Raw genomic sequence first — 9,773 nt, forward strand, 5'->3', positions numbered from 1 at the left:
TGTTACACTTTTATGAGTATTTATATTTATCATTTAGTTTTATGTTTATGAGCAAAATTTGTATCAGTGTATTTTGTGTATTTAAAAGGTTGCAAGTATGAATAAAATACATGAGTTTCAACCTTCTAATTTTTTCTGAATTCCAACAATTGGTATCAGAGCTTATTTTGTTCTTGAGGGACCTGGTAAGGTTGAGAGTTCCACATCTGATTATTCAGTCCAAACACTACCAGCATTTGATGGTGAGAATTATCACCTATGAGCAGTCAGAATGGAGGCTTTTCTTGATGCAAATGATCTTTGGGAAGCTGTTGAGGAGGATTATGAGGTTGGTCAATTACCAAAAAATCCAACACTTAATCAAATCAAGTATCATAAGGAAAGAAAGTAGCGAAAATCAAAGGCAAAGTCTTGTATATTTTCTGCTGTTTCTCAATCAATCTTCACCAGAATTGTGACTCTAAAGTCAGCAAAGGCTATCTGAGATTTTCTCAAACAAGAATATGAAGGAAATGAGAGAGTCAAAGGGATGCAAGTGCTGAATTTGATCAGGGAGTTTGAGATGTAGTGGGTGAAGGAGTCAGAAAGGGTGAAAGAATATTCTGACAAACTTCTAAGCATTGTAAACAAGGTGAGGTTGGTTGGGACAGAATTTTTTGATACAAGGGTAGTGCAGAAAATCCTTGTGACTCTTCTTGAGAGGTTTGAATCCACCATTTCCTCTTTGGAAAATTTCAAGGATCTGTCAAATATCACTTTGGCAGAATTGATGTATGTTTTGCAAGCCCAAGAATATAGGAGACTCATGAGGGAGGAAGGCGTGATTGAAGGTGCTTTATAGGCGAAACTGAAACTCAGTCATGGTTACAAAGGAAAGAAAAAGGAAGCTCAAGGGAACAACTTTGAGCAAGGAGAAAGTTCCAACAAAGGTGGTAAAGGTAATGATGAGAAACCAAATCATCCTCCTTGTCAGCACTGTGGAAAGAGAAACCATCCCCACTTCAGATGTTGGAGAAGACTCGATGTACGCTGTAACAAATGCAACCAGCTTGGTCACATTGCAAAATTTTGCAATAACAAAAGGCAATCTCAAACAGATGCTCAAGTGGTTGACCAACAAGAGGAGGAGGAGCAGTTATTTGCAGCAACTTGTTTTGCCACCAATAACAATTGTGAGAGCTGGCTGATTGACAGTGGATGCACACATCACATGACGATTTTGGATTCAGATTTCGGTTATGGGGAGAGGAGTAAAAGAGTTTCAGATGGTGATTATTCTGGTTTGCAACCAGTTAGGGTGTCTTCAGTTATTGTGGATTTGAATAGGTCGCCTTTTAAGGGGAATGATAGTTCTATTTCAGGGAAGAAAGAGGTGAGTGTGTAAAAGACTGTTGATGGTAGTTCTTCCCGACCTTCTGTCAGGGAGGTTGATGATTCTCGCGGGAAAAATAAGTTGCTGAATTCAGTTAAAGCTGGCAATGTTTCTTCAAGAAAATCGGTTCCGAGGGTTGTCAAGAAGAAGAAAATTGTTAAGAGAATTGTGAAGAAAGGAATTGCAATTTCTAAAAATTCAATTTTTCATGGGAAGACTAAACACTTCAATGTTAAGTTGTATTCTGTTAGAGATTTAAAAAAAAAAAAGGCAATGTTGTGTTAGTATATTGCAAGATAGAAAGAAGATCAATTGGAAGACATATTCACAAAGGCACTTCCAAGAGAAAAGTTTAAGAACTTGAGAGGGAAACTTGGAGTCAATAACTACTAATTCAAGGAGGAGTGTTGAGAATATGAATCAGCATCTATTATTTGAGTTTATTTCAGATTAATGGAGCATTATTAGAATTCCTACGATTATGAATTTTAATTATAGGAATTATAGGTGCTGCTACACTTTTATAAGTATTTACATTTGTCATTTAATTTTATGTTTATGAGCAGAATTTGTATCAGTGTGTTTTGTGTATTTAAAAGGTTACAAGTATGAATAAAATACACGAGTTTCAGCCTTCTAATTTTTTATGAATTCCAACAGACGACGTCACTGGAAATCGCCCTCAACAACAATGCACCATATACATAAGCATTTAAGTAGCCATGTATGGTAGTTGGTGTTACGAAGAAGATGAATTTTTACTTTGTTAGGATACAATGTGGAAGATACACCTTAGTAATGTGTATCTCATATTAATCTAAGGGACAAAAATAATGGTGCATGGTGGACCACATATGAAGGTGATCTACCCTAACCTCAATATTTTTATATATGTGTGTGTGAGAGAGAGAGAGAGAGAAAGAAAAGGAATTTACTCACTTTAAAATAAATCTACCTAAACTTATTTAACTCAATAATTCATGTTATATATCAAATTTCAATGATTCAATTGATGAATTAAAAGTTTTTAATATATAAATCAAGTCTACAATTTTTTATAAAAAAATGAAGACTATTTGATATTCTATTTCATTAATTCAATTCAACATATAATTTCTTTTATTATTTGTTAATTTGAGTTAATGAAACAGAATGAAATAATTTTTAAATTTTAAAAAAATTTGCAAACTTGATATATATTAAAAAAATTTAACTTAACATTTACATTATTAAAAATTAATGTAGAACACAAGTTATTAAACAAGGTAAGTCTATCAAAACATACTTTTAGAATAAGTGAATTTCTCTTATATATGTGTGTGTATAATTTAGGGTTTTCTAAATTGATAGCTCATTTGAATGTTGATCACGAATACATATCGGTAAATGGTAATTTTATATATTTCTCTCAATATTCACGCAATTTACGTACACTTTGTAAATGAATGAATCCATGGAAGAAATTTTTTAAAATTTATTTTTAATAGTCTCTCAATTTTTATAAATTTATAATTTTGATTTAATCGTTATTTTTTTATAGCTATTTAATGATTAAACCAAAATGTTTATATGTTGATTGTTAAAATTATAATATTGATTATAATTTAACATTTAGGCTATATTTGGTTATGAGGAAATAAAATAAAAGAAAAATAGAGTGAAAAAAGAATAGAGAGGAGAGAAATAAGTGAATAAAAATATGATAAAAATAAAGTAGAAAATTGTATGCTTGGTTTAAGGGAAATAAGGAGAAAAAAAATAAAAGAGAAATAATATTATGTATGTTTTGTAAGATAGAAAGAAATAAGTGAGAAACGATATATACAAAAAAGAGGATAAAATAAATTTAAATAAATAAAAGAGTAAAAATAAATAAAAAGGAAAGAAATGGAAAAATATATATTTTTAAAATGATTTTTGATTAATTATTTTGTATTTTATTTGATTAAATAAAAATTTATCTAAGTAAATAAATAATATTTTAAAATAAAATGAATAATTGATTAAAAGTAAGTAAATATTATAAAATAATTTTTTTAGCTTCAAAATTAAAAAATTTAAATTAAGTAAATAAATTTAAAGTATGTAACGAATTAAAAAATCATATAAAAGTTGAAATCTTTAATCGATTAAGAAAACATATATTCTATTGAAAGTTTCAACTTTTTATATTAATTTTATTTAAAAGTAAAAGTAATGGATTAAAACTTTTGTTTAATCGATTGAGAATACTATTTTAATCTGTACAGACAGAATTCAAACATCACTTCTTATTTATACGTTGATTTGCAAATTTGAAAAACAAGAAGTGAGGTTCAAAACTTTTTATTTCTTCACAGACTATTTTTTTTACCACATGAATGATATTTTTATTTCTCATCCATTTTATTATCCTCTCTCCTATTTCGTTAATATTTTAATGATGTTAAACAAAAGATAAGTAAATGATATGATAATTAATATTTAGTAATATTAAAGTTAAATTATATTTTTAATTTTTATTTTCACTCATAAAAATAGCATATAAAAAGGTGAAAATATAATTATAATATAATTTATTTAATATTAAAAAATGATTAATAATATAATTATAACGATTGAATATTTAACTTTTAAAATAAATTATAAAATTTAAAGACTAAAATCGCTAAAAAACTTCAAATTTTAGCCAAAATATAAAGATGTGATGCTAAACCGTATTAACCACAAATGAATAGAACTCATTATAGGCAGCGTTTGTCGCATTAGTAAAGGAAAAAAAGTTCCGTTGCCGGGACTTGAACCCGGGTCTCTCGGGTGAGAGCCGAGTATCCTAACCAACTAGACTACAACGGAATGCTGCTAGGTTACTTGTTACAATTTTAAATGTTTTTTCCATTCATAAACACTAAAAATGGACTAATCTAAATTACTCAAAAGGATTACAGTAGAACCAATTATTATTTAATAGCTCGAGGTAGAGTTGATATTTCTCTTTATTTTTGCTATTATCGTCTTTCTACACATATTGCTATTTAATTACAATATGTTGTTATTTAGTTTTAAGTCTTTTTTTTTTTTTATCAACATTATTAACTTTTAGAAATTACAATATATGCCCCCATTATTTAGTTCCCTTAGCACGTGATTCAAATCAGTGACAAACCTAGACATCACCTTCTGAGGACAGTTGGCCCAAGTATTTTTCTTCTTAATATTATATGTATTATGTGTATTATATATGTGTGCCTTACTCTTAACCCCCTCCCAAAAAAAAAATACTTTACATGTGTATTTAATCCATAGGTTAAAATTTATAGATCTATCGCATTCAAATTTTGATTACAAATACATCTGGACATGAACTTATGAAACCTATATAGCTTCAAAATTAAGGCAAGTGTTCGAGTATTACTTTTGAACAACTTTAGCCCAAAGAAAAAGCTAAATGCTGGCAAAACCAATTTTACTAACGTAGAGTAGGTTAGAAGTTAGAACATTTGTAAACAAAACGAAGGAAATATAAACACGTTAATGACAATAAATGACATTGGATTCTTTGAACTTTATACTAGCAAACAAGTCAACAGAGATTAAAGAAAGAAAAAAGAGAGAAGGAAAATGAAGGAGGCTCTTTTCTGTTTGCTTGTTTTACAGCCAATAATGTACTGTTTCTAACATATAAGTAAAATATCTTCTTTGCTTCTCACATATTAAATTGATCCCGCTATTATATATATATCTCAGAACACCACACGCACTCCAATCAAAAGAATGCAATAAGGAAACATTTTGACCATAACTTGCCAAGTTGGTAACTTTCTTTACAACCAAATTTCAAGGCTTCAGGGTACTACACCCTGAGAAATGTGAGCTTGAACATGGTTAAGCATTACCACCCCTTCAGAGAAAGAATATGCCAGGAACCATTGATGATTGATGCAATCATCATATAGGCAGGGATGAAGATTTGAAGGGAAGAATTGTGTTTGACTCCTCCACTAGAACATATTTACACGAAAGAACCACGGCAGGACAAAAGCTATTACCAGGCATGCCATTAAGAAGTTACAAAATGGTTGTCCGCGCCAGCATCCACCAAACCTGCTGGATGAGGTATTCTCAGTTTCCATGAATCTTGTTTCATTCCACTCTTCAACAAATCCATTATCCGTGACATCTGAAACATTTTTTGCAGTCTCACCACATATTTCACACAACCTGTGATTATGAAAGGTAGTAACATAAGTAACATAGAACAAAGGAACTGCAGGATTATTCAACCAAAAAACTAGGTAACATATGAAACAAGATTGACCGACCACGCTCATTCTTATAACTATGGAAATGTTTCCAAAAAGCATATTATATTGCACAAGTAAATTCCTGGACTCCTCTCTCAGCTCAATAAACAAGAAAGATTTTCAAATTACAAAGAATATACTGCTAGTGCATACATTGGATGTTAATGTGAAAAATAAGTACTGATAGAGCTTTGCCTCCCCAAATTGGCTGACCTGACTTGACCCAGATGAGTTAACTCCTAATGGCTTTCAAATACTGAAGGGTCTTGAGACAAAAAAATCACATGTATGAGAGTAATTTCAAACACACTAGAATTATAATTACCAAAAAAATGGTATTTTCAGGCCATCCTTCACCAAGAACAGTAGAATTTTGAACAAGTTTGAATTGGACAAAACTTAAATATAGTACATTTAGTGTTGTTTTCCAATAAGAATGGGAGTTTTTATCTTGACAATATATATTAACATTCAATAAAATCATTTATTATACATATTAATGAGGTGAAACTCGGTTTCTGATTTAAGGAATAGTACCAACAACATGTATAATATTGCACCTAACTTTTATCCTTTTGAATCGAGCATGGATTTGAACCATCATTTCATTATTTAAATATTGTTAAAAATGTAATCGATATTGAAAACAGTGACTAGGACTCTAACAAAGCTCAACGAGTGGAAAGGGCTTCATGGCAGAACCTCCCCTGGCCCAAGAAAAACCAAAAAATATTATGGGTTCTACCCAGTTATTATGGTCCCATGGGTTCATCATTACACTAGCAACTGCACCAAAAGAATTGTCTCATGTTCCACCACTAATTAGGCAAGGAGAGCTTGGAGACATAAAATGACATAGATTACAGATAGATGTTGGTATTAATTGAAAGTGAATGGTTAAAGAAAATGCAAGGGAATGATAACTAGATTAGTGCCATTAGGAAGTTGCATTAGTACCATATATCCAGAGTTTCTTCTTTAACAACCACGAACAAATATTCTAAAAGATGTGAAATATGCCCATGCCCATATTCAGAATTATCATGGATATTATTGCAGTTGGCAAGAAAATCTTGCTGGCTAGCAATCTTCAATGTATCAATTTTTTTGCTTTTCCTTTCTTTAGGAAGGGTGGATCCAGGAAGGAAAAGGGAAAGGAGTAGGAGATATGTTTATGTTGTAATATATTATTATTTCAGAGATGATAAAAGTATAAACTTACTTTTCCTAGTTTATTCCCCATACATAGGCAGAAAAGAGAACAGAAGATTCAAAGAAACTTCATGGAGACTAGCATTTTTTGACCGAACATGGAAAAAAAATCAACATGGAAAATATATGCAATCATATGATATATATTATATACACCAAACTAAGACCTGATGCCATCATTTGGATGTCAATTGGCCTCAGCTCACACACACTCAAAGCCAAGCCTTTTGCTAATATCTCTAAGAAAACTGACTGTGTCTGGATGCATTTGCTCAACTCACCCCAGAGAAGTCTATTACCAATAAAAACTCCATGTGTCAGGGTGCATATCGATGATATTGGTTCTCCACTCAGAGATGTAGCAGTAAAGAGTGAAACAGCTATGAGCTACATATATTAACCAACTGACAAATGATAAGCAATGGAGCCAATTTCGACTCAAATTTAAGAATTTTTTAATGTTCAAGTATAACAATGAAAATAATAGTAATAGAATTGCAATTTAGAAATTCCTACTGATGATAATAAAATTTAATAATGATAACAGTAACCCTAATTCTATATGCATAAGTATGCTGCAGAATTTCAAAGATTTGACGATACAATATATAAAAGAAAAAGTCAGCCAAGTATTATAAAAAAAAATACTACAACTTATTAAAATAATGAACATCCCAAGAGGATTTCTTGTCAGAAATTGAACCAAATAGGATAACAATGTAATGAGAAACATAGAAATTGTTTTGAATCCTTACGGGAAATGGCATTTTGAATTCAAAATAAGTAGACAGCACACAAGAGCATGTTCAATGTTACAGGTATTAACGCAAAACTTCAAGAAAAGCTAAACAAAATGTTGATCTACAAAATAAACAGGTGTTACCAAAAATAACAGTTACCTGTTTCCTTTAAGCTTGAACCATGCCTCAGCACAATGACTGTGCGCAATGCCTAGCTCATCTTTACATGCACAACCAAGCTGAATCAAATCTGTATTGGTAGTAGCACCATCTGCAGTGCCAACAGCTACTGCTTCTAATGGTTGCCCAGAGGCCAGATGGCAAATCCTACAAACCATTTCACCTTCCAAATTCTCACTAAAACCATCGCAGCTGTCACGGTTTATATCAATCACACATGAATTTTTATCTGTCTCAGACACCCCTTTGGGTGCTTTTATGGACACCTTGCTCAACCCTGATTCATTGTGATTTGCTTCCAATTTCCTATTATCTCCATTGACACACTCAATCTGAGCAAAAGGATCTATTAAAACACAAGTTTCAAGTACTTCGCCATTAACCAAATTTCTTGAACTATAACTAGTTCCTTGATCAACCCCATGCATTGTATCAATTTCTTGTGGGTCACCCATGTCCTGATCATCAACTTCTTGAGGACCCTTCTTTAGCTCCCTATTCAATCCAAGATCATTGCACATCTCTTCTGAAGTGACATCTTCCCCGATTACACTCACTCTGTCACCCAAGCTATGTCCATCTCCTGCATCGATTGCATTTCCTTCAACCATTTGGTTCAAATTCTCATCCACCCTTTCATCAACATGATCCAATATCTCACCACTGCCTTTGCTTTTTGCCTGATCCATCACCCCAATATCAAATTCTTCCACTCTATTTCCAAACCTGAAAATACATAACACATGCTTCCCACAGTGATAAACCCAACAAAAATAAATACATAAAAACTTCCTGTTATTTACATAGTATGAACAATGTGATCCAGTAAAAGGCGGAAAACACATATCTCTCAACGACCCATTTCATGTCTTGAGACATAACCTTCAGATATTGCAACAAAATCATAAACACACACGCAAACAAACAGGAAAAAAAATGAAACTTTTAATATCACCAATAGCATTTTCACCCCCAATCAGACACAAAGAGAAGGGTTTACCTCAAACATTGGATTTTAGAATAAAAAATGAAACTGGGTACGTTTAAATCGAAGCACAGCGCGTTAAAGCTCAGGACTTTGCCTTTGGTTGCGGGTGTAGTTGGAAGAATGGACAAAATTATGATTATTTATATGTATGAAAAGGAGTAGCAGGGTTAGGTAAGGAAAGTAACTGGGAAAATTGTTAGAAAATTGGAAAAGAGATTGAGTGCATTTGAATCATTTGATGGAATGGATTAGTGTGTAAAGCAAAGGATAAGAAATTGAGGTTTTGTCTTTATTCCATGCTTTTACTGTTTTACATTAAACCCTTTTACTTTTAGCCAGGACATGTATTAGCACACTCATAAATTTATAAAATAATCATTTTATTATTTTCTAAAGATTAACTCAAGGCTTGATTTTAATAATTACAAATAGAAAACTATTAAAAATGTTATATTTTATATGTTCAATGTAATAAACAATTTTTTATAATAAAACTAATGTTGCCAAAATTTAAATAAAGGATAATTAGTTAATTATTTAAAAGAAAAATAATTTATTTATTAATTTATATCACTGAACTTACTATATTACCGGTTTAAATCGAAGAAATACAAGGAGTCTCAAAAATACCTTTTATTAAGTGCGTTTAAAGATTTCTCATTTTTCATTTCAATCATCAACTTCTACTAAAAATGTGATAATACGTGAAACAATTAACATATAAACGGTTGTAACTAATTATGTAAAATAATTTAAATTAGTCGGTTCGAATAAAAGTAGAATTAAATACATTTTGAATTGTTTTATCCTGGTCTAAATTTTTTATTATCCAAAAATAAAATTAATTTGGGTTTGTAAAATGAAAAATATAGTAATAAAAAAATTAAATTATACTTTTTTTTTCTTATTCATTATATTTATTTTGATTTTTATCTTATTTATTAAATTTATTTGGTCATTTACTTTTAAAATGTTCATTTTTGTCTCTCATAAATTTA

General features: G+C 30.8%; 2 protein-coding genes and 1 non-coding gene across 5 annotated transcripts; 1 reads left to right on the forward strand and 2 right to left on the reverse strand.

Annotated features, from left to right (window-relative positions):
* Positions 1–271: 271 nt before the first annotated feature.
* On the forward strand, positions 272–2,080 carry LOC145955145 (uncharacterized). Its single transcript, XM_083069853.1, has 4 exons — positions 272–328; positions 569–771; positions 859–1,372; positions 2,033–2,080. Exons 1-4 carry the CDS (start codon positions 272–274, stop codon positions 2,078–2,080), a joined length of 822 nt encoding a protein of 273 aa, XP_082925979.1.
* Positions 2,081–4,134: 2,054 nt separating this feature from the next.
* On the reverse strand, positions 4,135–4,207 carry TRNAE-CUC (transfer RNA glutamic acid (anticodon CUC)). The gene has a single exon. It is a non-coding gene; the product is annotated as a tRNA-Glu (tRNA).
* A 679-nt stretch (positions 4,208–4,886) lies between these two features.
* Positions 4,887–9,000, reverse strand: LOC109788248 (uncharacterized). 3 transcript variants are annotated; one of them, XM_029269215.2, is made up of 4 exons: positions 8,788–9,000; positions 7,767–8,513; positions 7,035–7,159; positions 4,887–5,572 (listed from the first exon to the last, which is right to left on the reverse strand). In XM_029269215.2, exons 2-4 carry the CDS (start codon positions 8,474–8,476, stop codon positions 5,412–5,414), a joined length of 996 nt encoding a protein of 331 aa, XP_029125048.1. In that variant the 5' UTR covers positions 8,477–8,513; positions 8,788–9,000; the 3' UTR covers positions 4,887–5,411. The 3 variants fall into 3 exon arrangements, with proteins under 3 accessions (XP_029125048.1, XP_082924883.1, XP_020202520.1); XM_083068757.1 differs by having other exon boundaries at positions 7,149–7,159; positions 8,788–8,998; XM_020346931.3 differs by lacking the exon at positions 7,035–7,159 and having other exon boundaries at positions 8,788–8,995.
* Between the last annotated feature and the right edge of the window lie 773 nt (positions 9,001–9,773).

This window comes from Cajanus cajan, chromosome 2 (genome assembly GCF_000230855.2).
Source record: "Cajanus cajan strain Asha chromosome 2, NIPB_CcT2T_4, whole genome shotgun sequence".
Classification (NCBI taxonomy): Eukaryota; Viridiplantae; Streptophyta; class Magnoliopsida; order Fabales; family Fabaceae; genus Cajanus; species Cajanus cajan.

What these genes read in the sequence shown, in the direction of transcription:
- LOC145955145 (XM_083069853.1), top strand. Translation starts at nt 272, where the DNA reads ATGGAGGCTTTTCTTGATGCAAATGATCTTTGGGAAGCTGTTGAGGAG. An exon ending in ATCACTTTGGCAGAATTGAT is followed by an intron (nt 772 to 858) that starts GTATGTTTTGCA and finishes ACTGAAACTCAG; the next exon opens with TCATGGTTACAAAGGAAAGA. An exon ending in CTATTTCAGGGAAGAAAGAG is followed by an intron (nt 1,373 to 2,032) that starts GTGAGTGTGTAA and finishes GAATTCCAACAG; the next exon opens with ACGACGTCACTGGAAATCGC.
- LOC109788248 (XM_029269215.2), bottom strand. Translation starts at nt 8,476, where the DNA reads ATGGATCAGGCAAAAAGCAAAGGCAGTGGTGAGATATTGGATCATGTT. An exon ending in TTCAAGCTTAAAGGAAACAG is followed by an intron (nt 7,160 to 7,766) that starts GTAACTGTTATT and finishes TATTGGTAATAG; the next exon opens with ACTTCTCTGGGGTGAGTTGA. An exon ending in CATCCAAATGATGGCATCAG is followed by an intron (nt 5,573 to 7,034) that starts GTCTTAGTTTGG and finishes TCATAATCACAG; the next exon opens with GTTGTGTGAAATATGTGGTG.